This window comes from Melopsittacus undulatus, chromosome 11 (assembly GCF_012275295.1).
Source record: "Melopsittacus undulatus isolate bMelUnd1 chromosome 11, bMelUnd1.mat.Z, whole genome shotgun sequence".
NCBI lineage: Eukaryota > Metazoa > Chordata > Aves > Psittaciformes > Psittaculidae > Melopsittacus > Melopsittacus undulatus.
In genome coordinates this window covers 9,458,966-9,482,492 of record NC_047537.1, presented here as the reverse complement: position 1 = coordinate 9,482,492, position 23,527 = coordinate 9,458,966, and the positions used below count along the sequence as shown (strand labels likewise).

The following is a 23,527-nucleotide window of genomic DNA, read 5'->3' as shown; positions in this document are numbered from 1 at the left end:
GGCTACGCTCCGGGGCTCCGGCCATGGCCACAGTGGATGCCGAGGTGAGTGAGAGCGGCGGCGTCCATCTACCCGGGCGGGGGGAAGGAAGATGGGGGAGCGTGGAGTGGTATCGCCCAGGGCCAGGCGGGTTCTGTCGGAGTCCGGGAGGGGAGCCGTGCCCCCGCCGCCCCATGGTTCAGTCCAACTCCTCTGAGGGGAAGAATGTGGGAGCTGCTGCCATTGTGTGTAGGGGGGCCCGGGACTCTGTATAAGTTACACCCCTCCGCGGTGAGTCAGTGGTATGGGCCATACAGATTCCGGGGTTCCCCCCAATGGGAGAGAGTGCGTGTGGCGGACGCGGAGGGGGGGGAGCGGCGATCGCGCCATCCATGTTCCGGGGCCCCCTATGTAGCGTCGGGCGGCGCTGGCGCGGCGCCATCCAGAGTCCAGGGCCCGCCGGGCGCGGCGGCGGCGGCCGGGCCGCCGTATGCGCTATGCATGGTCCCGGGCGGCGGGCCCGCGGCCGTGCGGGGGCAGGCATGAGCTATGCAGGGTCCCGGGCCCCGCGCGGCGGCGGCGCTGGGGAGGCCCCGGCCCGGCCCCGTGGCGGGAGGAGCTGCGGGAGCGGCCCCGCCCGGCGGCACCGGGCCGGCAGCGGGATGTGTCCTGCGCGGCGGCCCCGGCTCTCCGGGAACGGGAATGGGAATGGGAACGAGGCGGGGGGCGGCGGCCGTGGGGTTTTACCTCAGGAAGCTCGAGTCTGCCGGGGCCGGGGTAGTTCCGCCGTTCCCCGGCCTGACCCCGCTTGGCTTCACTTCCACCCGCCGTGCGGCAACCCCGCAGCCGCCCGGGGGCCGTCGGGCGGCCGGAGAGCCCCGGCCTTGCTGTGGAGCAGCGCTGTGAGGCGGGCCCAGCTCCGCGGCTGCGGGCTGGGGGTGCCGGCCCGCACAGAGCCGTTGTTCATCGGGTCATAGAGTGCTCTGGTTGGATGGACCTCAAAGCTCCTCCAGCTCCAACCCCTGCCGCAGGCAGGGACACCTTCCACTGGAGCAGCTGCTCCAAGCCCCTGTGTCCAACCTGGCCTTGAACACTGCCAGGGATGGGGCAGCCACAGCTTCTCTGGGCACCCTGTGCCAGCACCTCAGCACCTTCACAGGGAACAGCTTCTTTTTACCCAAACCTAAATCTTCCCGATCTATTCTCATCATCACTATAGTGGTTTAAAATGAACTGAGTGCAAGGCTTGAGGAAAAAAAAAGTCCCCAAATTCCCCAAGAAAATGAAGTTTGCTATGTAATGACAGTTAACTGTAATCAGCAAAATCTGTGGATGTCCCAAGAGTGTGCAGCTGGAACACCATAAAACCCCACATTGGCATATTGAGCTGAGCTGCGCTTGTCCTGTTTCTGTGTCCTGAGCTGAAACTTCTCCTGGGTTTGTTAGAGAATATAAACTCTGTAAGTCTGTCCTCAGTTGAACACTGGACTGCCGCATGCTGCCTGCTGAGCCTTCCTATGCACAAAGGGGGTTATAATGCAGGTGTATGGACATGCACAAACTAACCATGAGCAGGGGACAAGGGATGCTCTGTAACTGTAGCAGGTACCGGTCAGCATCTCTTGACAGCTGGAACAGACCTGACCCGTGTGCCAGGCTGTGCTGCAGCCATTCCCGGCTTTCCTTCTGGAATACAGGTTGTGCTGTGGCAGGGAATCTCTGCTTACTGTGGGATGAAGTTTGTGGCATGGCCACACAGGTGGCATCAGCAGTTCATTGCAAGGCACTGCAAGGACAACTCGAGTTTATTGCTCAGACAAGATTCCTGTCATCTCTGATGGGAGCTTTGTCCTTATGCGCTCTGTTCCATCACAACTGCATCCAAGGCCTGATCCTGCTGCCCTTCCTTTGTGCTTTTGAAGAGGACCATGTGTTAACCTTCCTGTGTGACAGAGGAGCCCTCAGGTACTCCAGTGGTGCCAGGGTCCGGTTTTCCCTTCACTACCTCCCTCGGGGTGATTGCTTGCAGGAGAATGGCATGGCTGGAAGCGGGGCAGGAGCTGGCTCATAACTCATCAACTTCATGCACAGGTTGGTCTGTGCAGGTGCACAGCTTTTATTTTGGGAAGCATCTCCCAGGAGTGCTGGCAGGGTCTGCTCGCTGTGCAGAGCATCCGGGAGCAGGCTCTTGGAATCAGGCTTAATATCCACAGATGTTGCCCTGGATTATGGGGAGGCAACCGTTGCCTCATTTGGAGTTTAATTCCTCCCCTCACCCATACACTCAGTAAATCTGAGGCTGGATCTGCCTTTGCTTATACCCCCCTGATTCCAGAGGTGAGGAAGTCGGTATAAATCAGGCTGGAATTCAGACTTGCGCTTTGCTTCCCCAGTGCTGTTGGGGGAGAGCACGGATAAGCATCCCACAACTGCAGTGTCCTGCCATGGGCAAGGTGGAGTAGAAGCAAGGGATTATTGCATTTGGTTGAGGGAGGTGCAGAGGTGTGTTCCTGGGAGGGGATACTTGCTCCGAGCAGATCTGGGTGGGATTGGGCAGGCTGGAATAGTGTTCTGTGTGTGTGTGTCTGCAGGGAGAGTCCGCACCACCTCTGCAGGCAGTTGCTGGCAGTTGGTTCATTCAAGACAAAAACTGTAGACCAGCTTATTGCTAAATCTTAGTGTTTGATGGGTGAGGGAGAATCTCTCTGAGCACCAGGTTCCTCCTCAGTTCTGAGCTCTAAACTTGGGTGGTTATCCTTTTCTGGCTGCCTTGGAAGCTGCCCTGAGTAATCTCTGTGCTTTGAGCTGCCAGGTAAGTAGCTGTGCTGCAGTCACTGGGTGCAGTAACTGCATGGCTGCAGAGAAGCCTGGTTTTGCTGTTGAGTTTCTTTAGCAGGTGTCTTATAGCCAGGTTTGGGGCTTTTATGTATTTTAGACCTGCTGCAAGTACAGCACTAAAGATTGAAGTTTAAGGAATTGAGTTTGTCTTCCTCACCCACTTTTACAGAGCAGGTTCACTGAATTTGATGTTGCTACTCCAGTTTGCATCACTTTAGTGAGGAGAATCAGCTGATCTTGTGTTTATGTGTTTCCTAAAGTGATGCTTTGCTGTGAGGTTAAAAAGGGAGGTTTCAACCCACGCTGCCTTCCCTGGGGCTTGTGCTCACCTCAAGAAGGCTGGTGCTGAGCAGGAAGCAAGGTGTGTGTGTGGCTTTGAATGAAGTGGTTCCCTTCAGAACTCACCCTGCAGTTTTCATCATTTTTTCCCCCCCCTGCCTGTCTGTTCTGATCTGTAACATCTTTTTTTTTTGGAGATGCAGCTTTGATCTTTAGAGTGAAGTTGTGAGCCACGTACAGGACACGTCTCCCCACTGCTCCGCACCCTCAGCTGAGGCTGGGGCTCCAAGGAGCGTGGCACCGCAGCAGCTCCCATCTCTTAAAGCGAGGGCTCAAGAAGCCGAGCAGCCTCACAGATCAGGCTGGTGGTGCTGAGGCTCTGCCCTGCCTTTGATCCTTGCTCTCCTCCCCTGCGCCAGCTGGTGCCGGGAGCTCCGTCAGCCGCCCTCCGCCTGTTCAATGAACTCCCGACCGGATTAAGGGGTAACATTCACTCATGTCAAAGCGCTTCCTATTCACGGGTCCCTTGGCTGGAAGGAGGTTGCTGTAATAGGCCACTGAGTGCAGGAGTGATAATAGGGAAAGGCAGGACCTAATGAGCGGTGCCTTTAAGCAGTGAGCACATAGGTGATTCCTTCAGTTTCCCACTGAAGGTGATGTGACATCCAGCGCTTCTTTCAGGCCTGCCCTGCCCTTCCTCCTCTCTGATTTACTCCTGCCAGCTGGGATTGCAGTGAGGAGAGGGCTTTGCTTTCAAAGCTGAGTCTGTTTCAGTAAGCTACAGCAGGAAGACTCAGAGCACTTTAAACCCCACCAACTTTTCGCCTTTGCGAGCTTTAGTGGCTGCTTTCCTGAGGCTCCTTAAGGCAGTGAGGTATGTTGATACTACAGTGACATGAGCTCGTGAACACAGGCAATATATGTGTGTTCCCAGTCGTGTTAAATACCTTCTGGGGTACCAGGTTTAATACACTTGAGCTGTGTCTTTGTGTGGAGAAAGGCATTTCTTCCCTTCTCTGATACACAACACCTAGAAAGGAGATTTTATAACTTTATCCACACAAGGGTTACTTTGTTAAGGTGTTAAAATTACACATTTTACCCTGTGTCAAACAGAGACTAAAACTGACTTTCCTACCAGGAATTCTTGCATGCTGTGCGAGCTGTGGGCTAGCAAAGGCCCTTTGGGAGCTCCTTTTCTTCCACCTACAGAAACTTCAAATAATAACAGAATGGGCAAATGTGGCTTCTGAAATGTTAAGAAAGCCTGAAAAGTGCCCTTCGGTTGTGTTCGGTTGTGAGCCAACCAGACTGAAGAACGTTTTGTCAGTGAAGACAGACTCAAAGGCCTGGTTTATGCTTTTAAGAAAGCTCTTCCAATATAATTATGCTGGCTGGAGAGAAGGGTTTCTCATTTTTCCCTTGCTGAAATAGCCATACCAATAAAAGTCCTTGCTGTGGATGTAGTTGTGCTGGTTTAGAGGTGATTTTAGACCAAAGTAGCATTTTTTTTTGCTTTCCAAAGCAGAGGCTTGGTCTACTTTTGAGAAGCTTTGCTAACTTAGTTATCTGCAAGGAAATTGCTCTCCCCTCCACCAGTGCTGTGTCAGCAGAAGTCCTGGTAGAGATACAAGTACCAGCAAAAACCCCAACAACAACAGCAGCAACAAGAAAAACAAGCAGCTTTGCCATGGGGGTAGTGCTTGAAGCTGTGCTGTCAGGACACTCACCTGCAGACAGCAGATGTTGGCATTAGCATCCTGCAGGGATGTGCTGCCATGGGCACTGAGGATGTGCTGATACCCTGGGGTGTCCTGCTTCCAGATGTGCAGCTGATATGGTGATGATTTGATGGGTACTGTTGCGTTGCTGCTGATCTGAAACACAAATCTGGGGCTTTGCTCTATTATCTTGCCTGGCAAGACCCCTGCTGAGGTGGCTGAATGTGGTCGGCATCCCCCCACAGAAGCAGGGCTGTGACGGGATGGCAGCAGGTCCTATTCCTCTTGCTTTTCCCTAGCAAAGTGCTTGGAGCAGAGCACAGCTGATGCCTATGGGTTGGGTTACTGTGTTTCAGAAGAGGAGGTGAAGGGGGGTTATGTTTTTTTGCAGCACATTGAGAGGTTCCAGGGGGCTTTGTGAGTACTTCAAGACTTGTGCTGGAGATTTCCTTCTCCTTGGCTGCCTTGGAAGCCAGAGGTCACCATGGCAGGGGGTTGGAAGTGGATGATCTTAAAGTCCTTTCCAACCCAAACCAGTCTGGGATTCTATGGAAGGCTCACTTACCTGTCTGTGCCTCAGGTGGGTCGGGGAGAAGTTGTATGAGTGTATCCTTGGTGCATGGGCAGTCACGTCCCATTGGTGATGGCTGCTGACTGGTTGGAGTAGAAGAGTCTGCTGCAGGCCCGCTGGCTAATGTGGCTTCCAGGCTCTCTGAAACACACAGAAACCCAGAATAAACCGTACTGAGACAGTGCTTGATGCTTGTATTGCTGTGTCTAAAATAGAAAGGCTTTCCTGCTTTTAATTAAAAACCTCTAGCACAGGCAAAGCATCAGGGAAGGACATCCAGAGTATCCTACAAGAAAGCTGGAGAGGCACTTTTGACAAGGGTATGTAGCGATAGAAAAAGGGGGAATGGCTTTAATTAGATGGAGGGGAGACTGAGATGAGATCTTAGGCAGAAGTTCTGCTCTGTGAAGGTGGTGAGGCCCTGGCACACGGTGCCCAGAGAGCTTTAAGCTCCCTTCCAACACCAACCAGTCTGATTCTGTGATCCTCTTTTCAAGTGGGAAATATTCTTCTGATTAGATTCCTGTTTCCTTAGTACCCAGCTCATTCCCCACCATTCTCTTGCTGTCTGCCTCCATACCAGCTCGCTCTGCTCAGGTTTATGTGTAGGATAGTTTGGCTCCACAAGGGATTCCCCATTCAGACACATGCCTGACATAAACTGCAGACACAATGTAGGGCTGAGCGAGGGACTGCCATGGGGGTGGGGGTGGAGGGGGACTGTTAAGTGTTAAATCCATCCTTTTCCATATGTTGTCTCCTTCCCAAGGGATTGGTCTCAGAGGCAGTGATGAACAGTGTTGATTCAGGACAGGGAGATGGTGGATGGGTAGAGCAGAAAGTTCAGGTCCACTTCTGTTTGCATACACTGATGATAGTGCAGGGACAGCACAGGGAGAGGGAGGACACTTGCAGGTAGGGAGGAAGTAAATACAGAACAAGATAACCAGGCCGGAATGGATAAAGTCCAAATAGAGCCAAGTAAGTGACTTCTTCCATTTGTTACAGAGAAATGGAAAATGATGCAAACAAGGATAAAACTAATGGAAGTGGTTGTAGCTTCTTGGGTCAGCCAGGTCAGCATCTGACCCAGGAGGTGGGTATGAGCTTGCTGTGGCTGCAGCATTCAAAACCAACAGCAGAGAGCTGGGGAGCTGAGCAAACTGAGGTGAGAGGGGACAACAGTGGTTCCCAAAGGCTGCGCATCAGGTTCATTGCCTGTGATTTGGGGCACAGTGTTTGAGCCGAGCCCAGAGGCTTGTGTCTGCAAAATGTGTCTCCTTGTGCTTGTCACATTGCTAGAAAGAAGAGGGTCATGGTGCTCCTTGCTGCTGAGAATGAGGGCAGCCAGGATGGATGTGATGCTTGAGCTGTCCCTACAGCCAAAGGGAATGCAGCAGGAGAGTGAGGGCACCTCTGTGGGGAGAGGATTGCAGTGCAGGTGTCTGAATTAATGTGCTGTGTTTTGGTCTTGGTTATATTGAGAGAAACAGTCTGTGTGTTGTTCAGAATGCTTTGTAATGAATTTTAGACCACACGTGTTGATGTGGACATGGATTTGAGCATGTTAATTGGCACAGAGGAGCCCTGGACTAATGGCCGTGACCTGCTGATGCTTCTGAATACTGACTGCAGTGAAATCCTTTGTTTTCCCCATCTTCATTTCCTTTTCAAGCCTGAGCTCCTGGATTCTTGAGTCTCAGCTACCTTCTTCCTCTCTAGTCACACATTTCTACTCCTTGCAGTGTCAGAGCAAGCTTTAATAAGTAATTTCTCCCAAAGGTTCAAAGCCAGAAGGCAAATGACCCAAATGTTTTACCTAACTCCAGTGGTCATTGGGGATGTTTCATTCTGCCAGCCCAGACTGTTCAGAACCTGCAGTCATCTTCTCTCCAAAATCATGCACATGGATATGACATAGGAAGGATTATTGGGTTTCCAAATTACACGCTTCACCCTGCTGTTGATTTGGGAATTGAAAGTACATCTGTCACAGTACCAGGAGGTGCTTACTGAAATGTGATGTTGGTTGGTATCTGGTGAATGCAAATGCTTGAAGGCCTTTGACCAAAGGTTTTGATGCTGCATTAGCTCAGCCCAGGTGTGACTGGGCAGTAAAGGCATATGGATTTCTTATTGTTTCTTTAATTTATCTTCTAGATTATCTCAGTTCCTGGGGCATGGTTACCGAAGGCATGGTTTTATGCTGCCCTTAACTGAGGTTCATTCCCTGTGAGTTTTGCTTCAGACACATGGAAGGGACCCACAGGAAGGTGTTGGGGGCTGGCAGTAGCCTGTGAGATAGCCCCCAAATACTGGAGAGGGTAGCACCTCCAGCCTGGAGGTCATCAGGACCTGCACTAGATGGGTGTTTAAGTCACTTGTGTTTTTGGGACCTGAGAAATTAACTTCTTCTTCTGTCCAAGGGGGTAGGTGGCAAATTTACACCCTGTCAGATGTGGTTTTATCAGTGGGAAGAAGAGAGTATCTGTATTTGGGAGATGAAAGCATTAACATGCAGGTTATGAGCTGATTTGTTTGCTTTCATCTAGTACCCTGTTGGCCTGTGAGTTTGAACATAAGCCTCCAGATTACAGGAACATAAAGAATGAATCTAAACAGAAACTTGGCATAGCAGAAGTTGTCCTTGCCTGTGGCGGGGGTTGGAGCTGAATGAGTTTTAAGGTCCCTTCCAACACAAACCAGGCTGGGATTCTATCAACTGGTTATTAATTGAGGAGCATTACTAGTGTTTGGTAGATGAAATCAACACCCAGAGGGCTCTGCAAAACACCACTGCTGAACTGGTGACTAAGACATGAGGGGTTTTTAATTGCAAATGTCAACTTGTTTTGTCAACTCTTGTGTGGTAAATGTTAAGGATTGGTGAATTCCATTTATTAGGAATCCTTTTGTTCTTTGGCCTAGGAAGGGTGTTTCTTACTATTGCTGGGATGCATTGTTTCACACTGGTGCTTTAATGCCTCTTTAATATGCAAAGAAGACTGTTTATAAGCAGATGTCCTATAGGACCTGGGGATGACATCTGGAATATTTAATCTTTCATACCGCATGTTGAGGAGCAACAGTGGATGTTCCTTTAAAGATGGCCTTTGGATGAGATGTGCTATTTGATGTAATATTTACTCTTGCTGTGGTGCCAGATCCCGTGGGGGAGAGCCATGCTGGCTTTTAACCAACATCCCCAGGACCAGGAAGCAAACACTGCTGCCGAGCACGTTTGTGAAGATGCCTCTGCTTTGCCTTGTGAGGATGTGCATGGGGAGAGGTTAATGCAGCCGCCAGCTCTCAGCCTTCGACAGGGCCAGCCGGGGATCACATTTTGCCTTGGTGATTTCCACTTGGTTTTCCTCTCACTGCAAGTTGTATTTCCTATCTTGGTTTTGTAATTAGGCCAGGTGCCTGTCACACACAGTGTGCTCTGTGCCCAGCTCCCACACTTGGGGGATGTCTTTGTTTGTTTTATAGTCTCCTTCCCTATTGAAAGTACCCTTTGTGCTGGTGATAGTTGCATTCTTGGGTTTCTAATGAGTTGAATTTCTTGAGTTTAATGCTTTTTACCATGGAGCTCGATGTTGATAGAACATTAGTCTTAGCCATTTATGGCTTTTATTAAAAACAGATTGGTTTGATGCCTTTTCAAATCCACACCTCTAGACTATCCTCATGGAGGCTCTTTTATAGCCATAATTTACCCTCTGCCCCTGTGTTTTGTTACCTGTGGCTTCAGATGTAGATGTGGGTGCTGTATGTTGTGACACACTGCATGTTACACTGCTGTTGCTGCTGTTTGTCCTGGAGTTGTGGTTCGAGGCCGCCGTCAGTGATGACACACAACATAAAGATCCTCCTCACCCCCAGCCACCATGGGGGCTTGAATACAGGTCCTGGTGTGATCTCGGAGAAGGAAGCGAGGAGGACCGAGGGTGATTTGTCAGCTCTGAGGCTTGGCGAGCTCTGGGAAGCTGTAGCAGCCAAGGAGCCTTTCTTCCCGGGGCCTTTGTTCCCAGGCACGCTCGTGATGTGATGCAGGAGCGGCTCCTCCATTGGCTGCAGGAAACCACCTCCCCATGCGGCACAAGGCCCTGATGAACACGCGCCGCGGCCGGGCGCCAGCGTGGATGGGCTCCAGTGCAGAGCGGCCCTGGCAGCAGTGAGCCCTGGGCTCCAGCTCCTGGGGTGCTGGCTCCTGCCAACACAGCCTCCTGCAGCTGCAGCTGGGAGGGAAAACAGCTGGGAGAGGGGTTTCCCATCCTGTGCCCTGAAATGCACCTAGCACAGACAGCAGCAGCACACCCTGGGGTGCCTCTGCTCAGTGATGGTGGCAGGACACAAAGGGCTTGGATGTTCCTGGCCAGCTCCCAGGGCTAGGGAGGGTTGTTTTGGATCCCCCACAGTGTGATTGTGGCCCAGCAGTACGCTTGTGTCAGTAGCTTAATGCTGGTGCAGGCTCTGTTGGTGTAATTTGCAGACATCACCAAAGAGCTGCTTGCAGGAGGCTCTGTTGTGTGTATTTGTGATCAGAGGGGCTGGAGCAGCTCTACTCTGGAGCCAGGCTGAGAGAGCTGGGCTGGGGCAGCCTGGACAACAGAAGGCTCCTGAAGGGGAGACCTGAGAGCAGCTCCAGTGCCTGAAGGGGCTGCAAGAAACCTGGAGAGGAGCTTGGGACAAGGGCCTGTAGGGACAGGCCAAGGGGAATGGCTTGAACCTGCCCGAGGGGAGACTGAGCTGAGCTCTTAGGCAGAAGCTCTTCCCTGTGAGGGTGCTGAGGCGCTGGCACAGGGTGCCCAGAGAAGCTGTGGCTGCCCTATCCCTGGCAGTGTTCAAGGCCAGGTTGGACACAGGGGCTTGGAGCAGCTGCTCCAGTGGAAGGGGTCCCTGCCTGTGGCAGGGGTTGGAGCTGGAGGAGCTTTAAGGTCCCTTCCAGCACAGACCAGGCTGGGATTCTATGATTTATACATTGAATGCCCAGAGATATTCTAAATTCTTCTTTAACTGTCAAAAACTCCACAAGTGGAAGTTGGTTTGGAGCTGCCAAAAGCCACTCCTGAGGCAGCAGCTTCGAAAGAGAAATGTGGACATTGGGAAGCGCCTGGCTCCTGTCTGGCTCCCTGGTGAGTCAGATATCTGAGCTTGCACTGGGATGGTAATGCTGATGCAGTTGCTGATTGCTGCCAAAGCAAGGAGTCCACACAAGGAGATTAGACAACAGCCTTTTTCCCTGCTGGGGGCTCATTACCATTTTCTTGCTGATGTATTATTAATTAAGCTAATTTTTATTGCTCTGTAAGTATAGGTGGTGCTTTGCAAGCACAGAACAGAACCTGCTTGTTTCCCAGAGTTTCTGAAGTAGGTGTTGGGCCTTGTGCAGGATGAGAGTGCTGGAAAAACTGACTGTGCAGTTGAAGTAAGGTAAATCTCTGGGTTTTGTTTTCTTTTTTGTCTTACTTAGCAGACATCTGGCTTTGAGGCTGGTGAACGTGGAGCTGTGTGAGCAGAGAGCTGAGGCCCTGTAAGGCAATTCTACAGCAATCCTACCTTCCCCCTAAGGCAGAATTAATATGGGCAGGTAATAGGACTTAAGTGCAAGGAGTTTGCAGCACTGACCCTCCTCAAGACAGAAGATTGCATAGACTGGAGCCCACGGGTGTGGGGCAGGCAACAGTTTAAACAGAAATTCAAAGACTGGTTGGTAGAGCCTGATGATGAGGTTTAGAATGTGTCCCTGCTGAAGAGCTGCTGTGCCCGAGACACTCTGCAGTCATGTCAAATGCCAGTGAATGGGAACTCTGGTAATTGTGCTGGCACATCTATTGTGGTGCTTTGTCTGCTGAGGCAGTGGCCCTACTGCCAGCAGAGCCATGTGCTGCCTGTGCCCATGTGTCTGCTCTCATCTCTGAAGCTGTTGTATTGGATCTGATTGGGATTGGGGTGTTTGGTAGTCCAGTGAATTCAGTGGGATCAGGTGAGGCCTGTGAGGTGGCCCTCAGTGTCTGGTGTACTGGACATCATAGTATCCCAGCCTGGTTTGTGCTGGAAGGGAGCTTAAAGCTCCTCCAGCTCCAACCCCTGCCACGGAGCAGCTTGCTCCAAGCCCCTGTGTCCAACCTGGCCTTGAACACTGCCAGGGATGGAGCAGCCACAGCTTCTCTGGGCACCCTGTGCCAGCGCCTCAGCATCCTCACAGGGAAGAGCTTGTGCCTAAGAGCTCATCTCGGTCTCCTTGGGGTAGGCTTGTGATGCTTTTCCCATCTATAAAACAGAGAGTATCTTTACAAAGTTCTAAGGCTTGACTTGGTACTAGAAGCTGGAAGTGTAGAAATGCAGGATGTTGGTTTTTAAATGTAGAGCTTACCTTCACTGGTAAGAGATGGCAAGTTACACACATCCAGATGTTCATTGTTTCATGTGCTCTGGGTTCTGGCTTCATTCCTTGAGATCATGGATGGGCCTGATGAAGAGGAATCAAAAACTTCTTAGAAGCACTTTGTAACATGTGAACTATTTGTGATCAAAGCCAGTGTGACTCCCAGTGTCCAGTACGCCTTCTTTGGACTACCGATAGCAGCACTGGGCTTTGAAAGTGTCATCTGTAATATTTCATGTGTTCTCTTTCTCCATTTTTAGATTAGGTGAATGTATCCTGTCCCAGTCTATGCAGTCGTGAGATAACTACAGTGTGGCGTCTATTGCACAGACATTCTGTGCTCCTTGCTGGGAAAAATCCACTTTGGAATAAACAAATCCACTTTGACAACCTGCCACTGACTTCTCTAGAGCACAACACTGGGTAGGAAAGTCTCTTTGATGAACTTGCCTTTTGTGGTTGCATGGCAGTGCAAGAGCAGAGCAGTTGGAGCTGGAGGTCCAGGCCTAGTTTTAGTGTGCAGGTGAGTAGAGGAGAGTAGGGAGAGGACTAAAAGGGACTCAGCCCTCCACGAGCATCCTGCAGCATCAACTTTGTCACCGTGAGAGCCCATCACTGGGTCAGGTTCTTCCCACCCATGGTGTGGCTGTGCCTTATGGGGCAAACACACTGGGGGAAGCTCTGCTCTGCTGGTTTGTTCAGCTGCTTTATGGTTTTGAATGAGACCAAGCCCTTAATATTTTGGCCTGAATTCACAGTGCTTTTTCCTCTGTGCGTGACAAACCCATGTGGTTACAGTCTCTTGCTCAGCCTGGGTAGGTTCCACGTGCTCATGGGCTGCTGTCAGTCAGGTTCCTAATGGATCCAGCAGATCCAGTGTTCCAGCAGATGTGCTTTGCTTGGCTCTGGGCATGAGAGTGGGAAGGAGTGTGTTAAACTGAGGGCTAGAAGTTAAATTGCAGGGAAGGAAAGTCAACCTGAATGGTTTTTCACGGCGTTATCAGAGCTTTGGGAAGGGTTGGCCAGTGTAGGCCATGGCTTCTGTTAACTGTAGATATCCCTGTGTGCTACAGCACCAGAGCGGCAGAGACAGGATGAAAGGGTTTTCTGACTCTGCCACATGACATGACCTGTTGTGTAGGCTTTCAGCCACGTATGTCTCAGCAGGTTGCTCTTTCAGTGGTGTTGTCCAGGGGCTGTTAGATATAGGCCACCTCTGCAAATGCATTTCCAAGAATACAGTCACTTGCCATTTGGTTGCCTTGGTGAGACCTTAGAACAGCCTTCCAATAGCTGAAGGGGCTGACAAGAGACCTGGAGAGGGGCTTTGGACAAGGGACAAGACAAGGGAATGGCTTTAACTTGCCTGAGGGGAGACTGAGATGAGCTCTTAGGCAGAAGCTCTTCCCTGTGAGGGTGCTGAGGTGCTGGCACAGGGTGCCCAGAGAAGCTGTGGCTGCCCCATCCCTTGAACTGTTGGACGGGGCTTGGAGCAACCAAGTCTTGGATGCTATGAACTCAATGTAGGAATGAGCCTGTGGTGCCTCTTGTAATGGTACATTGCAGGTCCAGATGAGGCAGAAGAGGAGCTCAGCTGTGTGCTGCAGAGTGTTCTGCTCTGTAATTACACAGCATGGTTAGACAGGTAGGTTTTAATCTTGCAAACTCTGACACATCTGAGTAATAAGTATTAATATGCCATAGCTTTCAGTGTTACAGGGAGAGCTGCTTGGCAGTGACATAGTGGCTCAGATGCTGCTGTGCCTTGGGTATAGGGTTGCACGCCTAAGCCCTGAATGTGCAGGTAGATGCTTCCATATGGGAATGCCTCTTTGTAAGGCTGTGCAGGTGCCTTCTAATGGTTGAGTGTGGGTGCCGTTTTGCTGGCAAAATAAGCCCTGCTGAGTGGAGCAAGCTGCTTCCATGGCATGAAGACCTCAGCTAAGGGCTCCCACTGAGATGTGTTCCTCACAGCCCGCCTCAGCAGAGCAGAGAAGCCAGGAAGATGCTTGTGGTGTGTTTTAATCAGCAGTTGCAGGTTTTTGGCCATGAGCCATTTGATTTGTAGAAATAACCATTGACAGGATGATCGTGACAGTTCCTTTGCATGTTGAAAGCTATTAATTTTATTAATATTAAAAACTATTAATTTTGTATTGGGAGAGCTCATTTACATACATCTTTTAGCATGCACAGACTGAATCTCTACAAATACTAACAGGCAGTTAGGACTTTTGTACTGGTGTAGCTAACCCCTGTGCAGACAGGGCTTAGCTGTGTTGGTATAAGCTGGTGTGAATGTGGCTGTGCTGCATGTCACGTAAGGGTGTTGACCAAGGCCATGTTGATAGGAGCACATTTATGTTGTTGTAACTTGGAATAGGCTTTGAATCGTCTCAACAGAACTGTCATGCTCTAAAGGGCGCTTCTGTCTGGTGTAGCTTAAAGATGCAAAAATTGTGGCTGGACCAGTAATCAGGTCATAGAATCACAGAACCCCAGACTGGTTTGTGTTGGAAGGGAGCTTAAAGCTCCTCCAGCTCCAACCCCTGCCACAGGCAGGACCCCTTCCACTGGAGCAGCTGCTCCAAGCCCCTGTGTCCAACCTGGCCTTGAACACTGCCAGGGATGGGGCAGCCACAGCTTCTCTGGGCACCCTGTGCCAGCGCCTCAGCACCCTCAAAGGGAAGAGCTTCTGCCTTACATCTAACCTGAATCTTCCCTTCAAATGGAACCCGTTACCCCTTGTCCTGTCACTCCAGTCTCTGATGAAGAGCCCCTCTCCAGCAACTTTGTAGCCCCCTTCAGACACTGGAAGCTGCTCTGAGGTCTCCACGCAGCTTCTCTTCTCCAGGCTGCCCCAGCCCCAGTGTTCTCAGGTCCTTGAACTAATTCACGTATTTTTTACATTCTACTATTCCAGTGTCTCTCATTCCATGTGTTTGCATTTCTCTGTGTTTGGGGTTTTCCTTTTAACAGGGAACAAGCTATTTTGGGAACACAGAAACAAAAAGCTGGAGTGTAGATCCACGCAATGTGAGGCTGGACCACGTCCCACCCTCTGCTTTGCCTGTCGGGTGAAAGTTGTGTGGTTGAGCACAACAGAGGAGGGAATGACTTCCAGAGCTGTGGACAGGCATGCTGGGAGGCATCTGGGCCTCCATACCTGGCTGTGATGGAATGTCACAGTCACAGTTCTGGGCTGTCAGGCCTTTGGATGAAGTTGTTGCAAACCCCTTCAGTTTTCCTGAGGTCTGGATCCTCACTGTGTGTTTGGGAGCATGGGGCTGGGGCCTCTGATCCCTGGGCAGGGCACATACTTGGTGCTATGACTCTTAGTAGTTTGTGTATCTTTTCTACCATTGAATTTGGATTCAGAGGGTGGATAAATAATCACCCTCTTTGTGCTTGGTTGGTAACCCGTATATGTGTTACAAGCCAGAGGTGAGGCCGGTTCACCTTTGAGCCTTCATCCTTGCAGCTGGTAGTCCCTTTGCAAGCCATCATGCTCATTTTCATCAGCCCCCACGATGAGTTTTGTCTTTATCAGCTTCACTAAACCATTGGCTTAAGCTTTAAAAAAGCAAGGTTACTCTTTTTTTTTGGCTTTTGTACTTCAAGCCAGACACCTCCAAGACTTCCTCTTTGCTGCTGCTTCTGCGTTTGAGTGGTTCTTAATCCCATGCCAGCAGGGTGTAAATGTTTATAGCAATAGGACTATTGCAAGTGGTTTGCCTTTCTTAGCTCCCCCTCGGAGCCTTCTGGAAGTAGGTGGCAGACAAAGATTGAAAGCCCCTGGGGTAGGTGATAGGAAGCCTGGGTGCAGAGGGACAGGTCTTGCTGTATGAAGATAGGACCCCCTCAAACAGCCCTTGGTTACCTCGAGAAGCAAATCAGAGTTAAGTCACATCCTTGCAACCAGCGTAGGGCAAAACAGATCCATGTGTACGTGAAGTGTGAGGATCTTCTGAGCTCTTCTGAAGTTCTCCTGTATCAAAACTGGGGCTGCAGACTGCATGATGCAGCAAACAACCACCATGGGCTGATTCTGACAGTAGGTTGCCTGCTGTTTCCTGTCCTCCCTGTACTCCAGTGTGCAGTATTTACAGTTAGGGCACTGTGCACACATCTCTGGGGTTGTGTCTGCATGCCAGAAGTCCCAGAATCAGTCTGCCTTGAGGGTTGTTTTCTAGAGCATCCATATTCATTGCAGCCATATGGGCCACTCTAGTAAGTCCTGAAAGATACAGTGAGATCCCATTTTGTCTACCCTGCCCAATGGAGTGGTGGAATTTAACCTAAACTGGGTTCTCCAGTGAGAGGTACTCTGACCACATCACCTTCTGCACAGGCAACCTGCCAGACATGTAAGCAGGGGTTTGTTTTGCCTTTACAGAAGAGTCTGTCCCTAAACCCTGCCTCTGTGCAGCACAGTCAGCTGTGAGGTCTTGGACTGCGGTGGCATGTTCATGATGGGCATGACAGAATGGATCATAAAGAGGAGCAATGCCTTGGTCAGTTGTGGAGCTTCTGATAAGAAGCAGACATGGGGCTGAGCTGTTGTGGTTTCTTACCAAGATGATGGGCTTGCTAAATTATCACTCTACCCACCAAAAGTGTTGGAGATAGCAGTTCCCTGCTTTAAGGGAGGTTTCTTCATCCTGTTTTACATCCTTGCTATGTCCTTGATAACATCCTTGGTGGGGCTGTGGAGGCCTCTTGGTCTGTGCTCTGGTTTCTAGCCTTTGTTGCTCTAGCAACACTTTTAAGACCCAAAGCAGCAGGACTCTGGTGCGCTAACATGATGGTTTAAAAGAAGGAAATATAGTACAGCAGATCCTCAGCAGCATCTGTATGATATGGTCATGGCTGGAGGTGGGAAAGGTGAACAGCAGGTTGTGATATCCCATAGTCTTGCATTATGTTCATCATAGACGATAAGAGATAACCCGGTGTTAATGCCACATTGATGCTTATTTTCCTTATTGCTTTCCTTTTATGGAATATGACAAGACAGGTGAGGCTGAGGCTCTGTATCCAGTGAAGCCAGGCCAATGCAGGCAGCATTGTTGCCCTCCTTTGTGAGGAAATAACCATTTCAGTGCTCAGCAACTCCAGCAGCTTTGCAGGCTCCTCTTCAGAGCTGTGCCACCACCAGCCTGTCCTTACAGCATGGATCCACTGAGCTACTCCTGGCACTACTCATCTACATGTTTAGAAGGGAGAGAAAAGGGTATTTTATACCCCAAAAATGCAGGTATGTGTGAAAATAACTGAGAGGCTGCAAGACCCATGAACCTGCTCTTGCTCTGCAGTGTGGTTTGTGGGATCCTGTCAGCTGGGTTGGCATTTTGTGGCTTTTCTGTAAAGGTGACAGTGATACAGTGTGATGTGCTGACACACTTCACCACAATGCTGCAGACTACTCTGACAGTGTAAAAGCCACCTGTAGATGCTCTGTGGGTAAGAAGAGGAGAAATCCTTTTCAGATTTTGGGCTTACATTCCCACAGCTTCCTGCTGTCCCAGCCTCTGGTGAAAGGAAGAACAAAGTGCACCGTATGTAGCTGGAGGTGAAAGCCTCAGTAAGCTCCTCCACAAGAAGTCTGACCCAGCTGGCAAGTACAATCGAAGTAATTCACCTCACTTCCCTCCCAGAACTCTGAGAGGTGTTGAAGACTGAGGACATGTAGGACATGATCTCAGGCACCTGCATGTTGTGGCACATGGGAGTGTGAAGAGTGGGTACCAGGCGTGGGGCTGATCCTGCTTCCAGTGGGTCTCCCCTTTTGTGTAGATATTGGGCTCAAAATCTGTTCTCTTTTCAAGCTAGTGTGGCTGGACTGGGGTTTGGTCATCATTATACAAATACATTCCTTCCTGGGACCAGTGGTCATGTTCAATGAGGCAAGAAGCCTCTGTGCTCTGTTCTTTATGAGCTGCTGGTAACATGTTTCCAAGTCATGCTACTGCCTTCTCTCATCTGTCTGGGGTGGTTTAGACCTCCGGCAGCCTGCCTAGATGGGGTGGCATCTAATGCTGTGTATGGTGGGGGAGCTGCCCCAAGCTCCATGAACCTGGGACACTTCTGCAGCATGAGAGAAAGCTTCATGGTCTCCAAGGGTCTTGGATTTCCTGTGCTTGAGGAGCTTGTTGGTACATTGTTTCCTTCCTTCTGTGCCCAGGTTTAACACCTGACCTGGAGGATGCAGCATCCTGTAGGTCTCCTTCCTCCTCTAGCAGCAGAGGCAGAATGATTTGTGCTGCACTGTCCGTTCTGTTGGCACTTTTAGGTTGTTCCCATGACTTATGTGAGAACCCAGGGATTAACAGTGAAGGTACAAGAGTTTTAAGTTCTGCAGTAGAAACGTGGACTGGTTTGTGTTGGAAGGGAGCTTAAAGCTCCTCCAGCTCCAACCCCTGCCACAGGCAGGGACCCCTTCCACTGGAGCAGCTTGCTCCAAGCCCCTGTGTCCAACCTGGCCTTGAGCACTGCCAGGGATGGGGCAGCCACAGCTTCTCTGGGCACCCTATGCCAGTGTCTCGTTCCAGTGTTCCAGCACTAGACAGAAGGCTGCATTCCAGCTGAGTGTTCTCCTGCAAATGATACAGGCAATTCTTAGCTCTTCTCATACAAATGAGTCTTTAATGGGAGTCTGCACTGGGAGCATAAAATGCCTACACAGGTCTTCAGCAGAGGCTGATTCTTCTCTCTGTTGCACCGTGTTGGCACTAGTGGATTTCACAGCATCACCTCTGGGTCGCAGTGAAACGTGCAAGAGGAGCCTTTGGCTCATCCACTTGGATCATGTTTAGTCCACGAAAAAGCAAAGCAGTACCTTTTTGGGGATGAGATGATTAACTGTATATCCAGAGTATAGAGGTCACAGCAGGGACAGCAGAAAGGTGTCATCAGTTTGCTGTCATGGTGCTGTTAAACATGCTTCCGTTGGGTATTCTGAGGGTCCCAGTGAACAGCAAGGTGGGTCCAAGCAAGCCAGGAATGGAGAGCATTTAGGGAAGGCTGTTCTGCTTCTTCCCTACAAGTACCTGTTTGAAGGAGGAGGACTTCGCTTCCTCCTCTCTCTCCTCCTCCTCCTGCTGCAAGTCTCATCCTCCTGATGACAAATGAGGAGTGTTGGAGGTGGCTCTCACCCCATCACACACCATCTCCTGCTCAGTAAAACAGCAGTACCCCACCATCCAGCTCTGCAGGAATCTCCCTGTGTTCTGGTTGCTTGCTCAGGCAGGTTGAAGGCTGGGGGAGTTGTTAAATGATGATATTTTCAAATTGGAGAGCAGCTTTGATTTATTGACCTGCTGCCTCTCGAAATCGAGCTGTCTGGGCTGGCATCTGCAGATAAGAGGCTGTTGAGTAATTGCTTATTATTGACTGATTGCCAGCTCGGGCTGTTTGCTTGAAGAAGAATCAATAGCAGTCAATCTTCAAAGGCGAAGCTCTCTGGGAGTATGACTGGTGTCCAAATTGGGAATGACAGGTCAGGGTAACTCCGTATCTGAGATCCCAACTTCATGTTTGGGTGTGCAGGACATGATCTTCTTGCGTCAAGGTTGTTTCACATGCTCTAAGCCTGGGCTTTTCCTTTGCAGGACAGATCCCACCCTGGCTCCAAACCTTCCACCCAGGGCTTGGATCAGCCTCAGCACCACCTGAGATCAGTGGGAGGCGAGGGCAGGATGACTGCAGGCATCGTTCATTAGGTCCCAAAGGATGGAGCAGGGAGGGGTGGATGAACAGCCTGTGCTGTGACACATCCAAACCAACCAGTTTGGATGCTTTATAAATAAAACAAAGTGTCTATTTTAATGCATGGTAACAGAGATTTCCTTTCTGTGGGTGATTCTATTTAGGTGACAACAGAACAAAATATCCACTGTCACCATAGGCTTTATCACTCCTTACGGAGCCTGTCGCTATGGTGAGCGTTCGTTTTCAAGAGCAGACATAGCCCTTAGTTAACACTCTCATGGCACATTGCCTCTTTTTGTGGATTCACCAAAAAAAGGGGGTCTTCCTGGCATCAAAGGTGTTCAAGACTTGGTGTGTGTGTGAAGAAGAGATGTTCAGGGGTTTACAATGGCCCCGGTGAGGTCTGGTGCCTGGATGCTAGGAGCGATCTCAGCCCTTGGGCTGGAGCCTGCTCCGGCATTCCCAGCGCTCACTCCGGGGCTGCAGTCTGGTCTCCAAGAGTCCTGGGCTCAAGCAGGGCTTCAGACTTGAAATAAGAGCCTTTCGTGGGGGAGGGGAGCTCGGGTCTCCATCAGCTACAAAGAGCAATTAAGCACCAGGACATAAAATAGATAAATGGGAAGGGGAAGGCAGAACCCTGGGAATGTGGGAAGAGGGAAATGGAAGAATCTGATTGGAAAGTATAAATATTTAGTGCTTCATTTTGAGCTTTGCTTTCACCCTGGTTTTGGGGTGAGGGAGAAATCCCCCCAACAGAGCAGTTTAACTGCAGTGGTCCTGGAGGGAATGGACACGATTACTTGAACAGCCTTGTTCAGACACTGGATTTGTTGTCTACAGCAAATCCTCATTTGCATGGGTCCTTAATCTGTGGAGTTAAACGTGTCTCTGGATCTCTTACCTCCTGTGGTACTGAGTTGGGAAGTAGGTTTTTCAAGCTATTCCTCTTTATTGGAATGTTTTCCCTCCCCTCCCCCCCTGCACCCCAAATGATCTTCCTGCTTTTTCCCTTAAAGCAAAGAGGAGCCAACGAGTGACACAAAAGAACAATGTGCCAGCGAGAAGCTGCTGTGGGTGTCTCTGGGGTCGGTGGGTGAGTGTCCACCAGCCTGGCGAGGAGAGCCAAGGACAGCCATTTCAAATGTGTGTCGCAGGGAAGCCACTGACCCCCCCTCTTCCTGCAAGGGCACATGAACGTGAAACCTTTAAACCTCGTTGGAGTTGGAGGCTTGGGCAAAGAGCCTTTCTGGAGCTCTGGGAAGGGCTGAGCCCTGTTTCTGGGGGGCTCTTTCACTTTGCCTCTCGTCCTGAAATGGCATTTCCTCGTGTCTGCAGCAGCCCTTCATTTCATGAAATGGATGCAACTGCTGCAAAAAGATCTCGCGTGAGCATGCTCACTGGAAGATTAATCCTTTAGAGGGAGTTGGAGAGTTAAGCTACTGTAATTTCTCTGCAGTTGGCTGCAGTAAACAACTGCTCTAAAGACACGAGGAAAAAAATTGACGGAGGTATATGGGATTAATGTACCTATCTTTTTGTGCTTCTCCTTGCAGGTTGAGGGTTTGATAGAGGTTTTGTTTTCTCGGAAGAGCTGGGGTAGAGGGAGCTGTGTAATGATTTTATGGGTGACCTTCATGTTGTGGTTTCTTTTTTCTTTTCCTCCAGGCCAAAGTAATCCTATTTCCGTGCAAGGCCATACTGGGGCACGGGCTGCCTTTCTAGAGCTGGGGTAGAACACCAGGGTGGCTTCGTGTTGACTGAAATGCTTGTACGAGGTGAGGCCTGCTGCACGTTGAGCTCTGTTGGCAGCAAGGGGCTGAGAGCACCTTAGTCCTGTTTAGTTGCGATCAAAACCCACTGGGACTTGATCTCTCAATGCTTTTGTTGGGAAGAAAATGTGAAGGGATTAGCTTGGATTGCCTACAGAATAATAGTGCCTTGTTTTGATTTTGCTCCCCCTCCTCTCCATGCCTGAGGAGCTGCAAACCTGTGTCAGATGTGGGAAGGAGAATAATCGTTGAGATGTTTTGGCTTTGCTTTAAAGGACCATCACTTCTCACGTGTTGAGGAGAGGAAAAGCCAGCGAGGTAAGTGTTGCAGGCGCACGGATTGCGTCAAGGTGAACCTGAGCTCCTTCCTTCCCAGTCCCTGCTTTGTGGGTGCATCCTGGAGGAAGGAAAAACCTCTGTTCCTTCCAAGGGAGTGAACAGCGTTTTATCTACTCTATGGGTGAAGGAGGAGGTGATTTACCACCTGCTTGGTGCTTTAGATGAGCTTCCACGGATGTAGAGTGATAGAGAGCCAACCTGGGGCTGCCAGGACATGGAGCAGGAGTACCTGGTGCTTTGCTTTGTCTCCAGCTGCTCAGCCAGCGCCGAGGTTGGGCTGGGAGAGGCAGTGCTCACTAACCACAGCCTGCGTCCTTCCCTCTTAGAAACATCCAGCTAATCCTTCGGGATGAGGAGGAAATGGAGGTGAATCGTCAGCAGAACTTGCCTGGCTGGGGGGGTGGGGAGGGCATGGTGTGAGTGGTATGTACCTAAGTGGAATGAATCGCCCCCCTCCAGCTGGAGCTGTTGGAGAACACTCCTAGCAGGTCTCCAGGACTGTGTCCCAGTGGAAGAAGGGCACACCCTTCCTCCTTCGAGCAGGGAATAGGAATAATAGTGCAACTCTGCCTGTGCTGCTGAAAATTCCTGTGTTGCATGGCTATGACAGCGGTCCTGATGTTAAATTTATATCCAACAGCATGTATTGGGAAGTGGCTCCATGTTTCCTTAGAGCGGTGCGAAGAAGGGAATAATAACTCCATCATTTTGCACATGTCAGTGGCTCCCAGTGGACCCATCCCGTAGTGTCTGTCAGCTCACGTGCTGATGCTGGTGGGTGACTGCTGAAGGGCAGTGCTGTAGACTCGGCTGAGCTCAAGGTATTGAGCATTGGAAGACAATTTTACCACCCCAATGTTGAAGGTATTTGCTTAGTCCCTCCTTTTTCCCTCCTTTCCAGAAGCTCCGGCTGGCACAGCTTGTCTGTTCCCTGGATGGGTTTAGGGAACATTGGTGGCTGGGTGCGTAGGGGGAATAATTAGCTACCAAATGCAGAGATTGTTTCTTGCTGTTTCAGAATCATTGTAATTTCTGTTGAGGGTGGGTTAATTACATATTCGTTTTGATGGGTGTAAGGAAAATGATAGAGATACAGCAATATAAATCTGTGCAGAGAGGGATGTTGTTTTCAGGATGCTGTTTTGGAAATCGTGGGAACAAAGGCTTGTCTCTTGGAGGACCGTGGCTGTTGGGATTCAGTTTCTCAGTGGTGGAGGGGTGTTTTCTATGTCATATTTTTATCTTACACCAGTGATGTATCTGTCACCATGACAAGGGGGGTTTAGTTTGGAGGAGAGCAATCAGATTCTGGTTGAAGGGATGGGAAATAGTTCTCAGAAAAGCAGAGGTGAAAGCAAGAAAGTTGAGCCTTAAAATGTATGATCAAGATGTAGCACAAATGCATCTTGAACCTGAAGTAGCTGGGAAGCCGCTTTACCAGTGCGGGACCCAGAGGCCCCAGACCTGGTCCATGTGCTGGAGCAGGGGGCTTGTCCCCAGGTCCCATAGTGGGGAGGCTGGGGATGTCATCTCAGTCTTTCCCAGCAGCCTCACTGGGAAAGGGAATCAAGTTCCTCTCTACAATAAATTTGGATCAGCTTTAAACTTTTCCCTTTGGTCTCTAGTACCAGGGCAGGCATCTCTGGCACTAGAAAATAGGGAGAGGCTCAATGAAAGGACACAGGTGATGCTGTTTCCTTAGTGTCCTGCCTTGTGTCTCAGAGCTAAAGAGTAAAGCCCTCCTCCTCTTCTTATTTTAGAGTAAAATGGGGTGAATGAGCTATTTTCAGTGGCTGAGGAGAGCCCTTAGCATGGAGCACCACGCTCTGGTCTTACCATGCCTTTGGTGTCCCACAGATTGGAGCACTTTTACTGAGAGCCTCAGCCCAGAGCTGCTCCCTCCTGTGCAAGGCTTCTCTTAGAGGGCATCCAG

At 50.3% G+C, this 23,527-nt stretch overlaps 1 protein-coding gene across 5 annotated transcripts in view; it reads left to right on the top strand.

Moving 5' to 3' along the window:
* EHMT1 (euchromatic histone lysine methyltransferase 1) overlaps positions 1–23,527 on the top strand; it is a 115,107-nt gene continuing 91,580 nt past the window's right edge. For 2 of the 5 annotated variants that reach the window (XM_034067340.1, XM_031044132.2), the window contains exons 1-3: positions 20,954–20,994; positions 21,152–21,261; positions 21,463–21,573. Coding sequence is in view for 1 of the 5 variants with exons in the window: in XM_031044129.2 (XP_030899989.1) it covers positions 24–44 (21 nt within the window). In the remaining 4 variants the exon portion in view is untranslated. Of the gene's footprint in view, positions 45–20,511; positions 20,580–20,953; positions 20,995–21,151; positions 21,262–21,462; positions 21,574–23,527 lie in introns of those variants that run through there. The other 3 variants (XM_031044131.2, XM_031044134.2, XM_031044129.2) reach the window with 3 other exon arrangements.